The sequence below is a fragment of the Schistocerca nitens genome, chromosome 8 (assembly GCF_023898315.1).
Source record: "Schistocerca nitens isolate TAMUIC-IGC-003100 chromosome 8, iqSchNite1.1, whole genome shotgun sequence".
NCBI lineage: Eukaryota > Metazoa > Arthropoda > Insecta > Orthoptera > Acrididae > Schistocerca > Schistocerca nitens.
The window spans coordinates 366,564,233-366,589,788 of NC_064621.1; the positions used below are offsets into that span (position 1 = coordinate 366,564,233).

Here is a 25,556-nt window from a genome sequence, read left to right on the forward strand (position 1 = left end):
ATGATATATGGTGATGAAGGGGGCACTCCTCTGTAGCTTGTTTTTGGGGTGGTGGTAGGGTTGGAAGGTGTGAGGACTTGGCATGGGAAATTGTGTTTGCACTGCAGGTTTAGGGGACACTGCCTGCCTGTGAAGGCCTTTGTGAGACCTTCAGCATACTGGGCAAGGGAGTTCATGTCACTGCAGAGACATTGCTCCAGATGGCCAGGCTGCGTGGGAGGGATGTTTTGGTGTGGAATGGATAGCAGGTGTCGAAATGCAGGTACTGTTGGTGGTTGGTGGATCTAATGTGGACAGGGGTGTGGACAGAGCCATCAGAGAGGAGAAGGTCAACGTCCAGAAATATTGAACACTGGGTTGAGGAAGACCAGATGAAGTCGACAGGACAGGGGGTGTAGAGGTCATCAAGGAATGAGGATAGGGTGTCTTGGACCTGAGTCCAGATCATGAAGATATCATCAATGAACCTGAACCAGACCTGGTCTTGGGGGTTTTGAGGGACTAGGAATGTTTCCTCTAAGTGGTCCATAAACAGATTGGCATAGGTAGGTGTTGATTTGCTTGTATACCTCCCTTCAAAGGAGAAGTAGTTGCGCATTCGGATAAACTTAGTAAAGTATATGAGGACAGAGGGTTTGGAGTCTGAAGGACATTGAGAGAGGTAATGTTCAATAGTGGCAAGACCATACGCATGAGAGATGTTGGTGTATAGGGAAGTGGTGCCAATAGTGATGACTAGGATCCTGCAGTTAGAGAGGGCGAGGATGATGGAGACACAGCAAAGAAAGTGGTTGGTGTCTCTGACATGGGAGGATAGATTTTAGGTAATTGGTTGGAAGTGTCGGTCAGTGAAGGCCAAAATTCTTGTGGGCACAATAACCAGCTACAATGGGGCGTCCAGGATTGTTGGGTTAGTGGATTTTGGGGAGCATGTAAATTGGTGGGTGCGCAGGGTGTCTTGAGGGTGATATGGGAAATGCATTCAGGGGAGATGTTCTGGGGAGGGCCTGAGGCTTTAGATAGGGATTGGAGGTTATGTTGGACCTCATAGGACCTTTGTCTTCAGGTAGGATGACTAGGTGTGGCTGTTTTGTGGCCGTCCTTTCTTCTGCTGAAAAGCTGGTATTCTTACAAAGGGACTTAGGGAAGGATGGTGGGACCACATTGAAGGTAAGTAATTCCTGGAATGTTATCAGGGGTTAATTAGGTAGGAGGCATCTTGGATCATGGTTGGATGGTGGGTGTGAACTGGGAGAGGCAGGGATCAATGTTCGAATTAGGTTGGATGAATTGGAGGCAAAGAACTGTGTCCATTGATGGGAGAGGAAAAGTAGGTCTTTGACAAGACCAACATGGTTAAATTTGGGTGTAGGGCTAAGGTGATGCCTTTGGCTATGACTGAAACCTCTGTGGGGCTGAGGATTTCGTTAGAAAAGTTAGTAACAGTGTTCCGAGGTAGTTTCAGCTCTAAATTTCATGGAGTGTTGGTAGGGAGTTACGGGTGATGTGACAAGTTGAAAAGGTCAGCAGGTCTGGGTGTTACAAGGAGTTGATGAGGAGGAATACTGTGGGTAGGTTAGGGGTTGGATTGTGATGCCCCAAGGAGGCTGTAGGATGACAGCAGGTTGTATAACTTATGGAGATAGTGTCTGTAATGCTCTCCCTGGTGCTGGAGAGCAAACAATTCCATTTCAGGTATGTATGTAGTAGAGACTGCACAGTAGCAGTAACCTGAGGAGGGAGCAGAGATGGCTCTGGGATACCTGTGCCATGAAGAAGTGTTTTTGCACCACTAGGACTTTTTGAGGATCAGGGACTGGTGGAATCTGAGAACGTGAGGGTTACTGTGAAGGAAGGGGCGAGATCCAGAGAAAGAAATTATTATGGTTTGACTGTGGGGGGGGATCCCACAGTTTAGGCAGCATTTCAGGAACAGGATGATGGACTAGGTTTTAGCCAGAGAAACGAATACTTTTCTGAACAGGTGCAGAGAAATGGAGCCTTGCCCATTTCCTACATCTTTTCCTTTTCCCCTAATTCCATCCCTGCTCCATCTTTCTGCACCCCTTTCATTGGCTAGAACCTAGTCCCACATCCTGTTTCTTAAATGCCGCTTAACCATAGAATTCCCTCCAACAGCCTAGCCATAAAAATTCCTTTCTTTGGGTCCCACCCATCATTTCACGGTGACCTTCACCTTTTCAGACTCTGCCAGTCCCTGTCCCTCACAATCCTAGTACTGCAAAAATACATCTGCCCAGCACAGGCATCACAAAACCACCTCTGCTCCCTCTGTAAGACACAGCTACTGTGCAACCCTTCGATATACATCTCTGAAATTGAATCCCTTGCTATCCAGCACAGGCAAGAACATTCCAGACACCATCTAGATAAGTTATACAATCTGCTCACATCCTACAGACTCCTTGGGGCACACTATCCATCCCCTATCCTACCCACCGTCTTCCTTCTCCTCATCAACCCCTCATAATAACCAGACTAACTGACCTTTTCAATTGGTCACATCACCCAAAGCTCTCTACCAACACTCCACTAGATTTGGAGCTGAAACAACCACAAAACACTGTTGCTAACCTTTACAACAAAATCTTCAGCCTCACAGAAGTTTCAGTCCTATCCAAAGGCCTCACGTTCAGCACTACACCCAAATTTAATCTCGTTGGACTTGTCAAAGACCTACTTTCCTCCTCCCAATCCCTGCAATGGAAACAGTTCTTTGCCAGCAATCCATCCAACCAAAGCCAAACTAATTCCAACACCGAACCCTGGTATTCCCAGTTCCCATCATCCACCATGATCCACCCAATCTCCATCTATTCAACTTCTGGTAACCTTCCAGGAATTCCTTATCTCCAACCTGACATCACCATCCTTCCCCAATCCCTTCCTAAGAACACTAACTTTTCATCAAAAGAAAGGGCACCCACACACAGCCACAAAACAGATCCTCACTTAATCATCCAGCCTGCAGAGAAAGTATAACTGCATATGCTCCAGCACCGGAGCCAGTCAATATAAAAGTTTCTTGGGAAAGGTACCACGTCATATAGTATAAAACTACTGCTGGAGAAAACCATTTTTTTTGCCACAGATGCAGCGGCCTTCTTCTGGGTCTACTGGTGCATTCTAGCTATGTAGTGTCCATTATATTTTGTTGTTTCTGTTCACTGCACAGGGGGAGGGGGAGGAAGGGGGGAGCAGAATATGGTCTGACAGTTTTGTTGTGCCTACCGGTAACATGTTCCAGCTGATAAGAGTTGAGAGTAGAGAAGCCTCCTGATGGTGTAGGAGAAGGAAATGTGCAGCAGACTCTGCATGTTAGCAGGAATGCAAGGAGCAAGACTTGTGTTAGAAAGAAAAGACTGCTGCTTGGCAGCAATTACAGAAAATGTGTAGGTCCTCAGTTACAGGGCAAATCAAGGGAAGAAATCAGGTAACCAGCACTTTCAAGCCAAGAGCTGGACTGAATCAGATGATTGAGGGTTTAGGGCCTTTGTGAAAGGACTGCACAAAAGATTATTGAACAGTGTTAGTGTGTGGGGGAGGGAACCGCTTATATAGGGACAGGGCATTGAATATACACAGTGTCATGAGCAAGATAGCTTTCCTAATCAGCAGCACCAACATGTGCATGGTTGTGCTCTTCTGGTAGTGTGATCACCCCACCTTGGCAATGCTGTCTGATGAGTCAATGCAGAGTTGGAAGTGGAACAGAAGACCGCTGACCACGTGCACACTGGTGCTACATTAGGCATGGTCAGCACCTCAACGGGAATGTTATGTGAGCCTCACTGCTTTTCTCGCAACAATAGTAGTTGTGAATCTTTGAGTATGGACTCTAAAAAGAAAAAAGAGAACTGTTAATCTGTATCTTGTGGAAAGAGGATGTGCTGCAGGCTGGCGCTCAGAACAAGTTGGTACATTTAATGAAAATTGATATTTTAGTGATAAAACCGAGTACAGTACGTGTAAGAGTTGCCAAACATTTATGTATACAAATTTTTTGGAAGTGAAGAATAGAAATATCTTGTTTTTGGAAGAGGTGAACTTCATTGTCATGGCCATCTATCAATCGACAGAATTGTAAGTGTACAAAGTTCACTAAAATACAGGAAAAGAAATGCATTCTCTATAGTTTTCATTCAATAAGTAACAACCTCTCATAATTTCTTAATTACAGTAATTAGATTATGTTCTTGTACAATAGTATGGTGATGAACTCCACTGACCAATTTTGATGTAGCAGGATGTGTAGTTTGAAGGAAGTTCGTGTGCCAAGCAATCTCCTTTTCTCATGAAAAGCAGACTGTAGTTTGATCTTATTTACTTACAACAGTGGTTCCTTAGGTATGAAAAGCTACAAAAACTTGAGCTAAAAGCTATCCGCAATACGGCCAAGTAACTAACAGAGTCGTATTTTAAACCTTAAAGAGCAATAACTTCCTCCCAATTGTAATGCATCACCAACTGATGCACAATCTGATCATTCAAGGAGGCAGCAACCAAAATTCAGGTACCAGTTATGACTTAAAGGAAAAACTCAATCAAAAATCAATCTCTCTCTTTATCCAAACACATACATAAATATTCATATTATTACGATAAAAGTCATTTTATATGTGGATTTAGTGAGAGCTCAGCATCGATTTTGCACCATGTAATTATGCACATCAGCAGTGAAAACTGTATATTATTTACAAAAGATCTTGACCTCTCTAATCATTATTGTCAGATAATGAAGCTAAAGACAGACTTTGTAGAGCCTGCAAAAATGTGAGCCTACAAGTCGATCTTCTTGGAACCCAAATTACATACTTTTTCTATGGCACTGGCAAAACAAACATCGGATGAAGTATACTTGGAAAATAATGTAAATGCTATGCTCTTTAATTCTGTACATGGTTTCAACTAATTTTTGAGGATATGTTTCCAAAAGTATCCCTTCAGCACCAGCACCAGCAGCTACTAGGGAAAACAGAGGGACAACTGCAGGTATTAAAGTCCTCCAGACACATTTCTCAGTTCTTTATAAAAGCACTACACTAATCCACAGCACCTAAATTATTACCACCAACGCAAAAAATATACAGGAGGATACAGCTTGCTGCAAAAATAATTATTCAATGACAATATAATATACAATATAGAAAAAGCAAAGTCATATGGGATGTCATAAAAGATGGGATTGGAAAAGGGAGACATAAGTAACATTGAATTTGAAGATGGGTGAAGAGTATTTCCCAGGAATTAACAAATTTTGTGAATGATTATCTCTCTGGTATTGTGGAGAAGTTTCAAAAAAATCTGCCCAAAGCACGTGTAGCACCCACAATGAATTACACTGCATCCACAATAATGTTTCCCACAACAGAGCTTGAACTTAGGAAGGTAAATCAAAATTAAAAACTAAGAAGTCAGCAGGCATGCATAAGGTTTCAATCTGTTCTAAAGGCACACAGACAGCAACCAACATCATAAACAAACATAACACATCTACAGCTTTCCTCTGCAGACCACTGTAACCTTATGACAGAAGCTACATATCACTGTGTGAGTTATTAGTGTTTTTCTCATTCCAGTTATCTACAGAGTGTGAGACGAACAGTTATTCAATGCCTCTGTGCATACTGCAATTGATGTAATATTGTCCTCATGATCCCTATGAGAACAATACATAGGGGGTTGTAGTATATTCCGAAATCTCTTCACTTAAAGCCGGTTATTGAAACCTTGTAAGTAGGCTTTCTCAGATTAGCTTATATCTATCTTCAGAATCTGCCATTTCAGTTTTTTCTGCATCTCTGTGACTGTGATACCCTCCCACAGATCAAACAAACCTGAGACCATTTGTGCTGCCCTTCCCTTTATTCATTCAATATTCCTTGTTAATCCTACTTGGCCAGGGTCCTTCACACTTGAGCAATATTCAAGGACAGCTCACACGATTGATGCTCACACGATTAATTTGTAAGCAATCTCTCTCTCTCTCTCTCTCTCTCTCTCTCTCTCAAACACACACACACACACACACACACACACACACACACACACACACACAAAGTTAAATGCCAGTTTACATCAGTCATCAGTGGAACAAGCTGATGAATATTTTGAAGAGGAAAGGAGTAGATTGGAAAGAGAGATGACTGATACGGGATCTATATTTACACCAGAAAGTAAGGATAACAGTTGGAAATGAAATGTCAAAAGGAAGCAGCATTGGATGAGGTGTTAAACAAGATTGTTGCCTTTCCCCACAGTTGTTTAACACATGCATTGAAGAGATTATTGTGAAAGGCTTAGATGGGGAAAGAGGAATATGTATTGGTGAAAAGAGAACAGCATGTATAAGATTTGCTGATGGCACAGTATTAGTGGCAGAAAGTGAGCAGACAGTGAATAACAAGCTGAAAAATCTGAATGAAGCTTGTGTGGAATATCGGATGGAAATAAACACAGCAAAAACGAAGAGTATAGTCATCAGTGCAAGATGCAGACTACCAAACACTGAAATAGGACAAGCTACCATTTGCCAAGTAAGTGCATTTAAATATCTTGGAAGCACAATAACTGAAGACTTGAGATGTGAAAACTCGAATTACCATAAGCGAAGGTGGCATTCAACACAAAGAGGAGACTTACATGGCAAATTACATAAAGGTCTACGGAAAAGGCTTGGCAATGTCTTATCTGGAGTGTGGCACTATATGGGGCAGAAACATGGACACTGACACAAGAAGATAAAAAAAAGGTAGAAGCATTTGAGACATGGAAGACAATGGAGAGGATAAGCTGGACGGAAAGAGTGAGTAATGAAAAAGTATTGGAAAGGGTTGGTGAGAGAAGCTGTATGTTGAAGGTTATAACAGAAAGAAAAAAGAACTAGTTAGGACATTCATTGAGAAGAGAGTGCTTGCTAGCAGATGCTTTGGAAGGACTGGTTTGTGGGAGAAGATCAACAGGAAGGAGGAGATACAAAATGATAGACAACATAAAGAGGAAATTATGTGGACCTGAAGAGGATGGCAGAAGACCAGTCAGCCTGGAGAACTACCACGTGAAAACTGCTTTTTGACAGAACGATGATGATGATTACATCAGTGGGTTTCAACATGACAAATCTGACCATTACCTAGACACATTCTACTCTTAGATATGAAATTCTTCTCTGGGGACCTATGACACAGAACATGGACACAGTTTTCAAACTGCTGAAAAGGTCAATAACGATAATAAAGTAGTAGTCACACAGACTATAAAGAACGATTTAAAAAAACTATATACATCCTGCACCAGGTGAGTATGGCTACCAATCTGCTGTGAATATCAGTAAAAATATTACAAAGTATTCCACTATTACTTCTATACACAATCATGGAACAAGTGCCAGTTTAGACTTTCATTTATCAAAAACAAACAAAATGCAAAACATTTTCAACCAGGGAATAAAATTATATAACAAACTGGCTAAGGAGGCGAAAAATCTTACTGAAACAGATGTAGATCTGTTTAAAAAAAATAGCTGAAACATACTTTGTAAGTAATGCACACTACACAATTAAAGATTACTTAGAGGATTCAGAGCAGAAGTTGAAAATGGAAGCACACAACAGCCTGTCACTTTACACTATATAATCACTGTGCAACGGTGTTATAAGTACTTGTGCTAAAATCTATAGTGTATGATAGTAAGGTCTCTCTATTCTCCTCAGCACAATGTCTTATTGATTGTCCACGGTGGGGGTGGGGGGGGGGGGGGGGGGGAGGGGGGGGGGGATGTCATGGAGGCACCAGTGGAAGACCATAGTGTGGGCAGTGGTGCAGCGCAATACTATATTTTTATTATAAGATGTTTGGTGCAAACTGTGTGTGATCAAGAGAACATTGTACAGCCAGGACCAACTGAATGAGGTAGGCATATATTAAATAACTGATTTCACATTTCGGAAGATGCAGCTTGCTCTGTTCAGCTATGCAGATTCCGGTTTTCTGTAGTTTTCCTAAATCACATCATTTCAGGCAAATGCCATGATGGTTCTGCAATTCCCAGTTGCCCACCTGCCTTATCTTCAAACATACTTATACACTGAAGCTATTCATTTTCATCACAATATAATGACAAATACTCCATCTTTGTGAAATGAGCCCCTTATCAGTGAATGACTAAGTACATAAGAAAGATGAGACTGGTAGAAGGACTCCACCAGCTGTCAGATACATCCACCTACAAACATTGATACAATGACCCCATTCCGGAAATCCAGCAGGATCTCGTGTCACTCCTCAAATCCTTAGGCCCACCCCAGAACCTCTCCTCGGAGTCCATTTCTCTGCTCACCCCTACCACTCCCTGCTCTCCTACTTTCTAATGCTTCCTAATGTCTGTAAATCCAACAACCCAGGAAGCCCCATTGTGGATGGTTACTGTGCCACCACTGAGATAATTTCTGCTCTCGTAGACCAACACCTTCAACCTATTACCCAGAACAGACCCTCCTATATAAAAGATACCAACCATTTCCTAAACTGACTCTCTGCAGTTCCTATCCCTTTATCACATGGTGCCATGCTCATCACTATTGATGCCACCTCCGTTTACACTAACATCCCTAATGCCCATGGCCTTATCGCTATTGAACACTTCCTATCCCAAAGCCCAGTGGATTCCAAACAAACAACCTCCTTCCTATTTGTTATGACCCACTATATCCTCACCCACAATTACTTCTCCTTTGAAGTTATTACCTACAAAGAGATCCAGGGTATGGCAATGGGCACCTGCATGGCACCACCCTCTGCCAACCTATTCATGGGAAATCTAGAGGAATCCTTCCTAAAGACCCAGAATCCTAAACCCCTCACCTGGTTCAGATTCAATGATGACATCTTTGTGATCTGGATCGAGGGTGAGGACACCCTATCCACAATCCCTCAACAAATTCTCCCCCATTTGCCTCACCTGGTCCTACTCAATCCAACAAGCCACCTACCTAGATGTTGGCCTCCACCTCAAAGATGCCTCAATCCATATCAAACCTACTAACCACAAGCAATACCTCCACTTCGACAGCTGCCACCCATTCCATACCAAGAAGTCCCTTCCATACAGCCTAGTCATCCATGGTCATCGCATCCACAGTGACAAGTGGTGCCTCTTGAAATATAAAGGGGTATCACAGAAGCCTTCACAGACCATAATTATCCTCCCAACTTTGTACGAAAACAAATCTCCAGTGCCTATCTTTCCAGTCTCCCACCACCTCCTAAAGTCCCACTGTCCAGCCACAGAGGAGCAGTCCCCTCATAACTCAGTACCACCCAGGACTGGAGCATCTGAATTACCATCTCTGCAGGGTTTCAACTACCTCTCATTGTGCCCTGAAATGAGAAATGTCCTGCCCACTATCCTTCCCACTCTTCCCACAGTGGTATCCCACCATCCACCGAACCCACACAATATACTCGTCCATCCCTACACAATCCCTGCTCCCAACCACTTCCCTCATGGCTCATACCCCTGTAATAGACCTAGATGCAAGAGCTGTCCCATATAACCTCCCACCACCCTACTACAGTCCAGTCACAAACATCATGTATCCTATCAAAGGCAGGGCTACTGTGAAACCAGTCATGTGATCTACAAGCTAAGCTGCAACCACTGTGCTGCATTCTATGTAGGTACGGCAACCAACAAGCTGTCTGTCCGCATGAATGGACACTGACAAACTGTGGCCAAGACACAAGTGGACGACCCTGTTGCTGAGTACACTGTCAAACATGACATCCTTCACTTCAATTACTGCTTCACAGCCTGTGCCACACGGATCCTTCCCACTAGCATCAGCTTTTCTGAATTGCGCAGGTGGAAACTTTCCCTGCAATATATCCTACTGTCCCATAACCCTCCTGGCCTCAACCTACATTAGTCATTGTCTTCAACCATCCACCCCCTTCCCTGTTGCCATTCCAGCACTACACAGCACTCATTCCACCATCGCACCCAGTCCTTTTTACTTCTCTCCTTTTCCACTACCCCCGCCCCTCACCCCCACGTCACCCCTGCCTTCTGTCTAACCTTCCGACTGCACGTAGATGCTCTAACCTCTCTCCACCTAGTCCCTTTGCGCTCCCCAACAGCGCTTCACTGCCCGCCACCCCTAACCTACTATCCCTCCCCGCCCCAGCCACCTCCTTACTCCCACCAAGTCACCACTCCCATCATGCACTGGTGCTGCTGTTTGCAGTGTGGCTTCAGTTACCTGAGTCTGTATCGTGTGAGCGAGTTGCATTTATTTGTGTGTGTGTGTGTGTGTGTGTGTGTGTGTGTGTGTGCGTGTGTGTGCGTGTTGCGTGCGTGCGTGTTGCGTGCGTGTGTGTGTGTGTGTGTGTGCGTGCGTGCGTGTGTGTGTGTGTGTGTTGCGTGCGTGCGTGGTGCTTGTGTTGCGTGCGTGTGTGTTGCGTGCGTGCGTGTTGCGTGCGTGCGTCACCAACTTTTGATGAAGGCCTTACTAGCTGAAAGCTTTATTTGCAACAATCTTTTTGTTGTGTCTATCTGCAACTCAGCATCTTCACTATATTGTGTGTGGTAACTTTCCTTTACATAATATTCTTACATTCCAACCTGGAGTTCCCACTGTTTGAACGATGAGAAATATGTTACACAGTGTCCAAACTATTGAAACAACATCTAAATAAGAAAGTCAAAACAAGAAATCTAAAAGCTGACAAATTACAGACACAATGTTCAAACAAAAAAATACAACAAAGTGTTTTTGAAAATATGTATGATTCAGATTTTTTTTACAATGAGCCACTTGTCTAATGGAAAATGGCATTAGACGGCAAGGATGACCTCAATCAGAGAGTTGATTTTAATGCTGTATTCTTTTGCTACACATTGTTCCTTTGTAGGCACTGCGCCCTAGCCTTCCTTTGAACTGACTTACCAAGCCAATTATAGAGGATCTACACTTTACTGTCAATTCCAAACCATAGGGCAATTAGGCATTTTTCACAAACACAAATCATTATAGATACAGAAAAAAATCTAGGACCAACTCGAATTAACACCAAATCTTTGAAATTGTAGTCTGTATTTCCCACTGAGGCACAAGCTCACAATAAGTGGAAAATAATTTAGATCACTGTTTGACGATCTGTGTAAGACAATACTTTTAATGCATAAGAATATGAATCAAATGCTATAAAATTATATTTAAATATTATAAGTAAGTTCACGGTCTAATATAAACACAACAACTTAAGTTCACTTTTCTGTGATACTTTATAAAGTTGTTTCATCTTTACCTACATCTACTTTCTTTCATAGTGCACTCGCGAATAGAGTAAGGCAAAAACAATTACTTATATATCTCAGTATGAGTCACAATTTCTCGTATCTTCTCTTTGTTGTCCTTACTCAACATACATGTTGGTGGCAGTAGTATTGTTCTGCAGTCAGCTTCAAAATGCCAGTTCCATTAATTTTCTCAATAGAGTTCCTCAAAAAGAATGTCGCCTTCTCTCCAACGACTCCTGTTCGCGTTCCCAAATACTTCCACAGTACCTGTGTGTTGTTCAAAACTACGAGTAACAAATCTAGCAGCCTGCCTCTGAACAGCTTTGATGTCTTCCTTTAATTTGACGTGGTGGATATCCCAAACAGTCTAGCAGTACACAAGAATAGGTTGCACTAGCATCCTATGTTCAGTATCCTTTACAGATGAGCCACAGAGTTTCCAAAAATTCTTCCAACTAACCAAAGTCGACCATTCACCTTCCCCACCAAAATCCTCACATGCTCATTCTACTTCACACTGCTTAGCAACATTATGCTCAGATGATTGTTGATGCTCTTCATGGTATGCAGTTGGATTTCATCGTACTGATGACAATATTTTGACAGTCCAACTGGATGCTATCTTCAGGTGAGACTGCAGGTGTACAATCACACCAAAACTGATGGAACATAATATACGGTGGCCCCTTTATACCCCAGGAGCAGACTGCTGCATGTGCGCGAGAAGTGAAAGAGCTGCCCCCTGTGAAGCGAAGAACTGCAGCACTGCCAGTAATAGAAACAAAAGTGATGAATCGCAAATTAAGCTGCAGCCAGTTTAAAACCAGACCATTGTCGTTTTATATCTGCTAAAATAGGATGCTATATATTGCTTAAACAAAAACTTTTACCTCTATTGATAATGTCGTCAGATAATCTTATTTCAATGGATTCCTTCAGTGCATAATTCCACTAACTAGAAGCTTGGACAACAATTTAAATCTCTTTAAATGACATTTTATGCCCTTCATTGAGAAAATGTTCAGCGGCGGTAGATTTTTCAGGCTGGAGCGAATGTGTATGCCATGTATGTTCCACACACAGTTCATGAACCGTGTGAATAGTCTGTCCAATGTAAGTCTTTCCACAATGATACTGGACAGACTATTTGTACTGTTCATGGTAGATGTGTGGAACATCAGCATCACTCATATTTGACCCAGCCTGAAAAATTTGCCATCACTGAACGTTGGCTCAACGAAGAGTGTAATATGTCATTTAAAGAGACACAAATTAGTGATGTAACTTTCCGTTACTGGGTTGTGTACTTGAGGAATCCATCAAAATAAGATTATCCGATGACATTATTAGTAGAAGCACGATGTGGCATCACATTCTCTCTCTCTCTCTCTCTCTCTCTCTCTCTCTCTCTCTCTCTCACACACACACACACACACACACACACACACACAAAAACCAACAACAACAACAACTGCCCGGTTTCAACTGCATCTTAATTATTGATTTATTGCTTTTGTTAGTTTATAATGCCAGTGCACTGTAATTCTTCACTTCACAGGAGGCAGCCCTTTCGCTTCTTGCGCATGGATGGCAGCTTGTTCCCAGGGTATAAAGGAGCCACTGAATCTGATGTTATCGCAGATCTGGTGTGGTTGTGCACCTGTTGTATCACCTGAAGATGGTGGCCAGTTGGACCATTGAAATATCATGTTGTTAGGACGATGAAATCAGGCGGCAAACCCATGAAGAGCACCAATAAGCATTACATCAAAAAAATCTATGTAACTACGTTACACCCAGATATTCAAATGATGAGACTGTGTCGAGCACACAACACAACTAACAATGTGTCTGAACATTATGGGTTTGCTTTTCCTACTCATCTGTATTAACTTACATTTTTATACATTTGAGCTATCTGCCATTCATCACACCAATTAGAAATTTTGTCTCATTCACTGAATGAGGACTCATTCCTATAAACCACACCACAATCAGCAAACAACTGCAGATTGCTGCTCACTCTCTCTGTAAGATCATTTATGTATATAGAAAGTAATATTGGTCCTATCATATTTCCCTGGAGCACTCCTGATGATACCCTTGTCTCTGATGAACACTCACTATCAAGGACAACATACTTGGATCTATTATGGAAGAAGTCCTCGAGCCACCACATATCTGGGAATGTTTTCCATGTGCCCATACCTTTGTTAACAGTCTACAGTAGGGTACCACGTCAAAGGCTTTTTGGAAATCTAGAAATTGGAGTCAGTGGGGAAACAATGCTCTGGTGGGCAGTTTGTGGGTTTAAATCACCTCGGTGTTTGACCATGCAGTGCATCTGACCTGCAGTCGTTGCACGGTGGCACTGGCAGCAGTCCACAAACGCAGAGGTGTGTTGGTGCATGTCAAGAGTACAGTGCAGCGAATAAGTGTGCAGACATTTTCAGACATGCTAACGGTGACTGTGTGTTGAAAATGGCTCAAAGAACACATATTGATGATGTTATTAGGGGTAGAATACTTGGGCGACTGGAGGCTGGTCAAACACAGCAGGTCCTAGCAGGGGCCCTCCGTGTGCCACAAAGTGTGATCTCAAGATTATGGCAATGATTCCAGCAGACAGGAAATGTGTCCAGGCGCTACAGTACAAGATGTCCACAGTGTACAACGCTACAAGAAGACCGATATCTCACCATCAGTGCCTACAGACGTCCACGGAGTACTGCAGGTAGCGTTGCTCGGGACCTTACTGCAGCCACTGGAACAGTTGTCTCCAGTCACACAGTCTGCAGACGACTGAACAGCCACGATTTATTCACTCTGAGACCTGCAAGGTGCATTCCACTGACCCCTGGTCACAGGAGAGCCCGTAAAGCCTGGTGTCAAGAACACAGTACATAGTCATTGGAACAGTGGTCCCAGGTTATGTTCATGGACGAGTCCAGGTATAGTCTGAACAGTGATTCTCGCCGGGTTTTCATCTGGCATGACCCAGGAACTAGATACCAACCCCTTAATGTCCTTGAAAGAGACCTGTATGAGGTCGTGGTTTGATGATGTGGAGTGGGATTGTGATTGGTGCACGTACACCCCTACATGTCTTTGACAGAGGAACTGTCAAAGGTCAGGTGTATCGGGACGTCATTTTGCATCAGTATGTCCGCCTTTTCAGGGGTGCAATGGGTCCCACCTTCCTCCTGATGGATGACAATGCACAGCCCCACCGAGCGGCCATCGTGGAGGAGTACCTTGAAACAGAAGATATCAGACAAATGGAGTGGCCTCCCTGTTCTCCAGACCTAAACCCCATCGAATATGTCTGGGATGCTCTCGCTCGACGTATCACTGCACATCTTCAAACCCCTAGGACACTTCAGGAGCTCCGACAGGCACTGGTGCAAGAATGGGAGGCTATACCCCAGCAGCTGCTTGACCACCTGATCCAGAGTCTGCCAACCCGTTGTGTCTCCTGTGTACATGTGCATGGTGATCACATCCCATATTGATGTCGAGGTACATGTGCAGGAAACAGTGGCATTTTGTAGCATGTGCTTCAGGACGGTTTTCTCAACTTATCACCAATACCGTGGACTTACAGATCTGTGTCGTGTGTGTTCCCTATGTGCCTATGCTATTAGCGACAGTTTTGTGTAGTGTCACATTGTGTGGCACCACATTCTGCAATTATCCTTAATTTATGAGCATGAGTGTAGAATAGTGCCAGTGGCGTACTTATGTGTTTCATGCAGCAACATTGTCAGTGATTGCCATGAGGTGTGATGGGAACAAAAAAAGATGTATAAGCTGTTTACATTATGCAACCAATGAGAGAGCAGGAGGCAGATGACATATTTCAAAGCAATACATTCAGAAGAAAAGGTGAGACACTGGTGTAAATGAGGCTTATAAATTTCATTGCTCCTTGTTTGAATCACAGCTATTTAAACTGTGCTAGTACCTGCAAACCAAGGACAGCGTTGCAACCCATGATATATCGGGAAAAGCAGTGAAATATTTCTCTGGTATTTGTTGCTATTGAATCGTACTGTGCGAGCACACTGGGTAAGTGGATCAATGTGTTTTAATTAAATCATGGGAGAAGGCAGTGGGTCAATGTTTATTAATAAACTGAACATGTGAATTTCTTAGTAATAAAAATCGAACCATCTGCCTTCTCCCCTCACTGAATTAAAAAATATTGCTCCATTTACTGACAATGGTAGATTTTGCCACACTACCAGATAATTCCATCCACAAAAACTTTTGAGACTAAGTCAATTTACTGCCACATGTGATACATTTTCGTGTCTCTGCAATTAATCCATGAGACATGCACCAATGTAAGATCTTGCAGTGCTGAACTAAATCACTTATATTTGTCCTTTATAGTACTCCCTGTCAAACACAAAATATTTCTCTCTAAACTCACTAATACGATGAAAAATGGCAAACAAGACAATGACTTCAATTTTGGCACTAGAAACACATTGCCTCTGTTCTAGCCACTAATTAGTGATGTCAAATAACCATCCCACTGGCTACCAAAACTGAATTGCTGCCAACCTATAAGCAGTAGATAAGCACAATCATGGCTGGCCCTGATCTAGGCTTTAACCCTTCTTATATATAGGAGTCACCTGCACTTTTTTTCCAGTTGCTTGGGACTTAGCAACAGGTGAGAGATTTTCAATAAACGCAAACAAGGGCCAATGCCACAGGGTGCTCTGTAACCGGATGGTGATTCCACACAGACCAGACAACTTATTTCTTTCCAACTCTTTCAGTTGTTTCTCTACCCCAATGATGCTAATTACTATGTCACCCATATGAGAGTCTGTTCAATAATCACACAAGTGTGTTTGTACAATTCTCTCATGTGAACGATTTGTTAAAATACAAATTTCGGATCTATTCTAGTGTCCAATACCACTCATCGGCTTTGAGCAATGATGTCATACCAAAGGCAGAGACGCTACATAGAGGCAATTTTCGAAAGCAACTGATCATAATCGTAAACAAAAAAATGTAGCATACAATAAAATTACAAACACAGTTCATGTGATTAATTTCTTAGTTACTGATTCCAATCACTCCATGGTTCGTTATTTAGACCATTTTAATAACAAGTGTGTGCACTAACGTGTTACAGGATTTGTACATACGGTATTACGCTCTTCACTAGTATGAGAAAGAGAAAAATTTGGAAGCTGTACCTACAATATTTATCTGTTTTTCGTAGTAGTTCGGAGATCAATAAGAAATCTAGAAATCCTACAAAACAGTCCACAAATTTACTGCAAATATGTTCAAAATTACAAATCATTGAGTAGTTGGAATCAATAATTAGAATTGACCTCCTATGTAGGTCAATAGCAGTTTTCTAAGATTTCCTTCCAGTTTTAGTTTCCCTCCTCTTCGAGTTTTACTCACATTGCTGCTCATTTGAAATTTGGTTTTTTACCTTTCACTAAGCCACAGAATTGGTTCTTATGACTGTAGCAGTTTTTCACCCTATTAAAAAAAAAAAAAAAAAAGAGCAGCAGCTCATGGTGTCAGCCTCAAGAAGTAACTTATAGGAAATTCTATCTCCTAAATAGAAAACAAAGGTAGTTCGTGAAGCTGTGGTCTTCAAATTTTGTCTAAAAGTTGCAATACCACCTATAAAGGTCAATTCTAGTTACCGATTCCAGCCATTCGATGATTTTACAGATTCCAGCCATTCGATGATGCATTAATTATATCATTTTTTCAGCTAATACTATTTCTGCACTTGTAATTTTTCTCTTAACTACTGCAAAAAAGTTACTAATTTTGGAATCAGTAAGTAGAAGTGACCTACGAGGGTGAGTCAAATGAAAACCTTAAATTTGTAATAACAAATAGAAATTTCGCACCGTTATCCTTTAAGTTGGTAAGCGTGCTACAAACAGCGTGCAGAATGGCCTGTAGGTGGCAGCATAGTGCAGATGCACACATACCGTCGCAATATCAGTGTAAAGATGACCGACCCACTTGCGACTTGCATCAGGGAAGAACAGCGTTCTGTCATTAGGTTTTGTGTACTGAAGGTGTGAAACCTATTGAAATTCATCGACGAATGAAGGTTCAGTAGGGTGATTCATGTTTGTCACAGCAGCAAGTCCACGAATGGAGTAGGAAGTTCACAAATGGTATGACTTCAGTGGAAGATGCTCCTCGACCAGGTCAGCCACAATGAGTTGTGACTCCACAGAACATTGCAGCAGTTGAAGCCATAGTGAAGGAAAACTGCCGAGAGACACTGAATGACATTGCAGCAAGTTTACAGATTAGTCATCGGTCAGCACACCACATTCTGCATGATGTTCTCCAGTTTCACAAAGTATCTGCAAGATGGGTGCCACAGCAGCTGACTCCTGAAATGAGAGAACTTCTTCGGCACTTTGAACGAGAAGGTGATGGCTTCCTTGCAAGAATCGTTACTGGGGACGACACTTGAGTTCAGTTCCACCAACCAGAAACGAAGAGAGTGAGCAGGGAATGGCGCCATTCCTCATCATCCTCATCACCAAAACCAAAGAAGTTTCGAACAGAACCATCAGCAGGGAAGGTTATGCTGACTCTGTTTTGGGATGTAAAAGGCGTCATTTTGGAGCATTACATGCCTAGAGGGACCACTGTCACCAATGCATCATACACAGATCTGCAGCCTGCAATCAAATCAAAGTGACGTGGATTGCTGTCAGCAGGTGTCCTTTTGCAACATGATAATGCAAGGCCCCACACTGCCTGTACAACAGTTGCAACAATCACACACCTGCATTTTGAGTGTCCTCCTCATCCAACATACTCACCAGACCTTGCCCCAATGATTTCTATATGTGTGGACCACTCAAAGACGCAATGGGAGGAAAGAAAGAAGTTCCGTTCTGATGAAGAGGTACGCCACGCCGGCCTTGCACGAGTGGTTGCGTGGACCACGAAATGAATTTTTTTCTAAAGGAATTTATGCACTATGCAAGTGCTGGAGGACTTACATTGAGCATGGGGGAGATTATGTTGAAAAGTGATACAGCTTTGTACCACTTCTGCGCAATAAATAATATTTTAAAAAATATTTAATGTTTTCATTTGACTCACCCTCTAGTTACCAACACAAATTTTTGTTATACACCACAGACGCTTTAGAGAGCAATTACAAATGTAGAAATGCTTTACGTTTTGAGTGCATACAACTGCAAAAATAATTTACACATGAATCACGGAGCAGATGGAATCTGTAATTGGAATTTATCTACGTAGGTTAATTCTAGTTATCTATTCCAACATACTTTATTTTTTGTAGATATTCATTAGTCATTTACTGGTTTTTATTTTAGAATATAGTGTGACTATTTCTCCACATCTGATGCTACTGTTTCGTATTTGCTGTCATTCACTCCATTTTCCCGTTTTTCTGTTACATTTTAGTTTCTCCCCGCCCAAAACCCCAACTTTTCTGGGCTTCTCCCATTAGATTCAAAAATTAATAGTAAAATTAATGCTATTTTATAACAGTGTGACTTCACCATGTGCTTTACAGTAATGCAATTTAAAGGTTCTCATGCTTTTCCACTCATGTAAATAACGAGAATACTTCTTATGAGATGTGGAAGTTTGTTTTTAATTCTTGTTCTTAATTATTTTCATTATCTTCAGTTTGTTTAGATATAATTCATGGCTAAGTAAATAACTGCGTGAATGTGATTGTAATTTTATCATATGCTACATTCATTTGTTTTCGAGTATGATACGTTGCTTTCATAGACTGCCTATACATAGTGTCTTTGCCTTACGTATGACATAATTCCTCAAAGCCGACGAGTGGTATCAGGCACTAGAATTTATCCCAAAATTCCCCTGAATCCTTTTTGGATGTGTAAAATTTAGAGGCTTCCTGCTGAGATTGGCTGGAAGAGTATTAACAATAAACCCACTCTGGTACTTCGACAATAAATAATTATGTGAGATCAACAACAAAAAATTTATCATCTGCAAAATATTACAGTATTAATTTTATTAATGTAAACCAAACAGAAAACAAAGGACAGAGCACTGAGAGATTCCTGGCACACAATCCCCCCTGGTGTTGCAAACTGAGGGACCAATCAGCACGTTCGAAAGGTACCAGCATGGGTAATCACCCCTCCCTGGGCCTAGCCTTTACCGGTGGGTACGTAGGTGTCCTACTTGTCTACCAGGGGCGGGGAGTTATGCGTTACCCCGTCACCGGCCATGTAAGGGAACGAGTGGGTCAGCCATCAGACACACACACACACGGAAGAAAGAAAGAGAAAGGGAGGAACAAAGAAAAGGAAAGAAGAGAGGAGGTCTCAAATACCGCAGTGGAGATGAAGGGTAAGAGAAGAATCAAGGAAAAGAGGAGAACGAAGTGAGAACAGAGACTTTCCAGTATAGAGAGAAAAAAAGAAAATCCACATCTTACAGTCATAAGTGTCTGTCTCGGGATGTAGGCACAAAACAAGAGGGGTGGAAAAGAAAGGAAGGGGCAGGGAGGGGGGGGGGAAGGATCGGGGACAGGGAGGGATGTGGGACGGGAAGTTATGCAGCCCGGAAAGGAAAGAGAGTTGCACTAGCTCTATGTCCCATGTTCACCACGCTCGTATCCACAAAAGAGATGTGGACCCCCTGGGGTATGACACCATGGTGCGAGCTCTCTAAAACCAATTAAAGTGTAATACATTCGTAAGCATTTAGAAGTTACAGAGGGACCCAGCAACATATGCTTGTGCTTTGGGACTTCATTTTCACTAGCTCTGGCTGCTCACAATCAGTCCATCACCTTCCAGGCTACAGGTCAGTCTGTCACAACTTACATTCCAAAAACTTAATACAAACAAACAATAAATAAAGGAATAAAAGCAAATAAATAAATAATCAATTTTTGTCCGAGTCCTGTTCTCTTCCTTTTCGTGTATGTATGATGTCATAAACCACATTATCGTTGCATTCTGAGGCAAAGTCAATGTTTGGTACTGGTAGATTCAACTGACCTGATGAACGTGGCTAAGAAATCTTAGCTATGGTGATACTGGTCTGAAAGATAGCCCAAGATCTAGATTAGGTTAAAAAGTGACAGTCTGATTGTGAATTGGCAAAGCAGTCTCAAATGCTTCAGTGTAAAACCTACAGCCAAAGTCTTACACTTATTAATGGCGAGATGGGGGAAAAAAAAGTGCAAATTAAGTACATTTCTGTCACATTCATTTGACTGAAAATTTGGTCACCTGGTTCACTAAAAAGCTGATCAGCATCAACTGTAGAATGTAACACAGAAAACTATGGAAATTTCTCCATAAAGCTTTCGTGAATTTTGTTTGGTGAAGAGTAAACTACCAATATGTTACTTTTACATTATCTTAAATATAAATTTAAAAAACCAAAAATGTATTAATCTACTCTTTTTCATCCTACAATCTTTGTTATCCATTATGCATCCGGTGTGACAGAGAAATTTAGGCACTCAATATGCAAGCCAAAGTACTCTACAACATTGCAATTCTTCATATGAAACAATGGAAAATCCAGAAGAGAATCACAATACCAATTAGGAGAGATTGCTACTTACCACACAGAAGTGGCACTGAGCAGTAGACAGGCACATTTAAAGATACACAAAAGTAGACTAACCCGTCAAAGCCATGCAGATTCTTTTTTTCTTATCACACACACACACACACACACACACACACACACACACGTCGAGGACCAACTGTAGTGCCTGTACATGACAGACGTGCGCATGCACGTGCATGTGTTTTTTATACTCAATCTGAAGGAGGACTTTGTCAAGCAGCTTAGTCTACTTTCAAACATGCTGGCCTGCCACTCACTGCTTCGTCTATGAGTTGAGTAGCTGTCTACCATAATTCATATTGTTCTTTGTATCATTTATCAGTAGCAACAAGAGAAAAGATTTCTGTTTAACGAAATTTTTATCAGTTAGATCCCCCTGTGACTGTTTCTCACCAAACAAACATACAGAACCCAGGTACTCAACTGAAGGAAGTTGACAAACATGATTGATGCTGTCACTGAAGCATTACAACTTAATTAAAAACTATTTCTATTAATGCTATTATGACTGTTTCCCAACCCTCCACCTCCTCCCCTCCGCAAACACTGGTGGTTAACAGAAACTAGAGTCAAAAGCGTTCAGCCCTCAGGCATGTGAATTTGGTATTGTTGGTATATGATAAATGACTGAGTAACATAAGTAGAGAGAACTGATCGTCTTCAACTTACCTTAATGTTATTGCTCGCTAAACACAACCACCTTAAATGAAGTAAATCTTTAAGTCCTTCAATAGTCAGAATCCCATTGTGCGACAGATCCAGCCAACACAAATGATGCAAACGACCAACACTATACATCCGAAGAAACTGATTGTATGATGCTGATAGCTGAAAGAGAAACAACAAAATAAGAAACTTTGTACACTGAAAGTTGGCGAAATAAATCTCCAGCAGCTACCTCACCCTCGTCACTGCATGGTATGAATCAATGTTGTCCCATTTTTGCAGTTCATTTCTGTCCAAAATCAGTTCTGTAACTCTTTGAGAATCCTGACTTTGAGCTTTAGGAATTTTCTTCAAACCTTTGTTCGACAGATCGAGGGTATTTTGTGCTTCTGAAACATACATAACATGCAGGATCAACAAAGTACATTGACACGGCAAAATAAATGGCTAATAACAAAATGTAAAGAATCGAAGACGTAACTGAAAATGATTCAAAATTTCTAATGGTCATCTTTTTTTCTTTAATCATGCCCTTAAAATATGTAACGTGAAGATAGTTTATAAATTAAACAATGTCACTTCGTTTCCGATTCAACCTGTCAGTGGTGTAAACTAAGCTAACTCTCCTTAAAATGTCAAGGGCAGACTTAATTATAAGGGTATCGTTCCAATTACGCACACGCAAATCCATTAACAGAAAGAAACTATGATTTACACAACACAACACTAATGTTATATTTCACATCCATCATACTTACCCGGCTCTGCCATTTTCCGTAGTCAAAGTTCATAGAAAATACAGATCTCCTGCATATCTGTCAAACGTGACAGTAGGACCAACTATTAATCGATTGACTTGGTCGGAGAATTTGCTCTCTGAATCAGTGATTTATTAAGTAATGTATGTTGTTTTCTTGTCGTTTACTCTAGACATGGTATGACAACTATCTTCATCACGGGGTAGAAGTGATACTCTTATCATATAGTACATTGGAATTGCACAGATTATCTTCATCTCAGAAAGCGCATTGTAATCACTAATCAGCAGACACTCAGAAGTCTGAAGACTGAAGGGGACACAGGACTGAGGATAGTGTGCAAGTGCACTGTGCGGTCGTACAGATTAGGGGTGTGTGACGTCCTTTACGAAAATGTGGTTGTAGAATTTTTGTTGTTGTTCCTTGGAGGGGTAATGAATGTGAAAGTAGTGTCATTGGTGTCCCGTATCAGTTTACGTTTTGCGAATTCCATTCACTCGAGAAGTATGGTGAAGTTTATTGGCCAAGATGAAGCAATCAACATCGATCAAGAACTGTTTAATGACTATAAATTTAGCGTTGACCAGTTAATGGAACTGGCGGGATTAAGTTGTGCCGTTTCAATCGCGAAGTGTTATCCGTTAGAACGAATCCAGACGAATACCGTCTTAGTTTGTTGTGGTCCCGGAAACAACGGCGGTGATGGTCTTGTTTGTGCAAGGCACTTGAAACTTTTTGGTTACTGCCCGTCCATCTTCTACCCGAAGAGAACTGAAAAACAGTTGTATCAGAATTTAGTGGCTCAATGCCAGTCCATGTCGATACCATTCTTAGAGTCCATGCCACCTACGAAGACAGTTGATGAATATGCAGCTGTTGTTGATGCATTATTTGGATTTAGCTACAAGCCACCCACAAGAGCAGAGTTTGTGCCAGTTCTAGAAACTTTAAAGCAGACAAAAGCACCAATTTGTAGTGTGGACATCCCAAGTGGTTGGAATGTCGAAACTGGTTGCCCGACTGACGGCGGTATACAGCCTGAACTTCTAATTTCCTTGACAGCTCCGAAGAAATGCGCCCAGCATTTCTGTGGAAAATATCATTATCTCGGCGGTCGATTTGTTCCTCCACCTTTAGAAAAAAAATACCAACTCGATTTACCAAAATATCCGGGAACAGAGTGTTGTGTTAAAATTGAGTGAATTGTGTTTCTTGTTTTCTGATAGGGTTCAAGTTGGAGGGTAAATGTGATGCTAGATAAGAAAAGGTCATCATTTTCACATTTGGCCTTTTGTGTGAAAACTGGCAGTGGAACTGAATTTATTGTATGTTTATGAAATGCTTCAAAAAATTTATTACATACTTGCTATTAAATGACATACATACAGAATGAAAGTGAAGTTTGATTTATGTGTAACTATTCTATACCTGCTATATTAACTATTATAGATTATAGACAGTATCTTTCTTTGTTAGTTCAGGCCACTCTGTGGTAATGTTTTCGCCATACTGTTTACAGTACGGTCTAGAATTTGTATTTGTAACTTTTGAAGAAGATTATTATTATAGGGTCATTCCATGTCAAGTGTCCCAGTTTAGATGATGATCCCAGTGGGTATATTTTGATACATTCATGTTTTTTAGCAATTTTACAGGATGGTAGCACATTAATTAAACACACAAGCCAGGCCAAAATTTGTGATATGCTAAACAGCCAAACAGACAGTAGTTTGGCAAAAGACCATGTCCATAGCGCACTTTCTCCGCTACTTATGCCTCGTTAAACTATGGGGCGAATTTCTCATGACATGATTTGTTGCCCACTTTGAACTAAGATTATGCCAAATGCATTGCTTTCTGAACTATACCCAGAAGCAAGAGACTAGCTCTTTTACATTAGGCATAGTGGAATGCCAAACTTAACAATTTCTTCATGACTTTTCAGTCTCTGTAAAAGTGATCTTCATGAAAATGGCTCTAGCACCTCAACCAAGCTACAGGTGAGCCTGAAACTGTGCAGAAGTTCATGTAGGCCACTCGGGTACATCCTGTACAAATTTCATCAAAATTGAAGAGGGTCGAGCTGGGAGCCTAGGTCATTTCACGTGGAATGACCCTATAGGAAATGAGCATAAGCCATATGATGTGTACTACCATTGGTAATAGTTGCTGAGAAACATGGAATACTTTACAGTGCACATAAAATACACCCTTTGTGTTGTTCACCCATGTAATGTTTCCCATGAAATTTTTTTTTATTGAACTGTAAATGTAGCCATTGAAACTCATCCTCAAACAATTGCAGAATATCCTCTCTGTCAGTGTATTGGACATCAGTGAATTTAAACATATTTTAATTTTTTTTTTTACTTGTCCCACATAAATGAAGACCACTTGCAACTGTGATGTTGTCACTGACCTGTGTAGAGTTGGGGAGGAGGTGGGGTGGTGCTGGTGAATGTGGCATCTTATAGCTTTCTATTCTTGACAGCATGTTGTAAAGCTGCGTAACTTTCTTGTAGTCACTGATGGAATTAATGAATTACTAGAAAGTTATTGCAATTATCTCACCCATAAATGTGTTACATGTAGACTGCATAAATCTCTTCCACTCAAGAATTGCTGGCACTTGTAGAATAGGCTGCATTGAGTGGAATCAGTATTGTTTGACTTACGTGTTGAAATATCTGTAGTTCCATAATATCTTGGTTATCTACTTCTATAGAAGAGGGAGACAATTTAAACTTCTTTGCATATTCAGGAGTTGGGGGATCTGAGGCTAGGGTGATGCATTTGATATCCATTCTGCTGTGAAAAAGTATTCCAGCCATTGATAGTGGAGACTATGAAACTGGATTGGATTAGATTAGATTAGATTAATACTTGTTCCATAGGTCATGAATACGACTCTTCGTAATGATGTAGAACGTGTCAGGTTAATAAAAGATGTCTGTACAAGATATTACATTACACAAAATATTGCATGACACTAATGTTTTTGTTGTTGTTGTGTTTTTTTTCCCTTAATTTAGATCTAAAAATTCAGCCAATGAGTAGGAGTAGTTGTCATCTAGAAATTCTTTTAATTTATTTTTAAATGTTAGTTGGCTATCTGTCAGGCTTTTGATGCTGTTTGGTAGGTGACCAAAGACTTTTGTGGCAGCATAATTTACCCCTTTCTGTGCCAAAGT

At 41.3% G+C, this 25,556-nt stretch overlaps 2 protein-coding genes across 2 annotated transcripts in view; one reads left to right on the plus strand and one right to left on the minus strand.

Moving 5' to 3' along the window:
• Positions 1 to 22,474, minus strand: part of LOC126198601 (uncharacterized) — a 197,731-nt gene extending 175,257 nt beyond the window's left edge. The window contains exons 1-3 of the mRNA XM_049935051.1: positions 22,366 to 22,474; positions 21,845 to 21,996; positions 21,611 to 21,769 (exon numbers count right to left, since the gene is read on the minus strand). Coding sequence (XP_049791008.1) covers positions 21,611 to 21,769; positions 21,845 to 21,996; positions 22,366 to 22,378 — 324 coding nt within the window. The 5' untranslated portion in view covers positions 22,379 to 22,474. The remainder of the gene's footprint in view (positions 1 to 21,610; positions 21,770 to 21,844; positions 21,997 to 22,365) is intronic.
• Positions 22,475 to 22,477: 3 nt separating this feature from the next.
• Positions 22,478 to 23,760, plus strand: LOC126198602 (NAD(P)H-hydrate epimerase). Its single transcript, XM_049935054.1, has one exon. It carries the CDS (start codon positions 22,800 to 22,802, stop codon positions 23,565 to 23,567), a length of 768 nt encoding a protein of 255 aa, XP_049791011.1. The 5' UTR covers positions 22,478 to 22,799; the 3' UTR covers positions 23,568 to 23,760.
• The last annotated feature ends 1,796 nt before the right edge of the window (positions 23,761 to 25,556 follow it).

Excerpts from the sequence above, each read along its gene's own strand:
- LOC126198602 (XM_049935054.1), top strand. The coding sequence starts at position 22,800 with ATGAATGTGAAAGTAGTGTCATTGGTGTCCCGTATCAGTTTACGTTTT.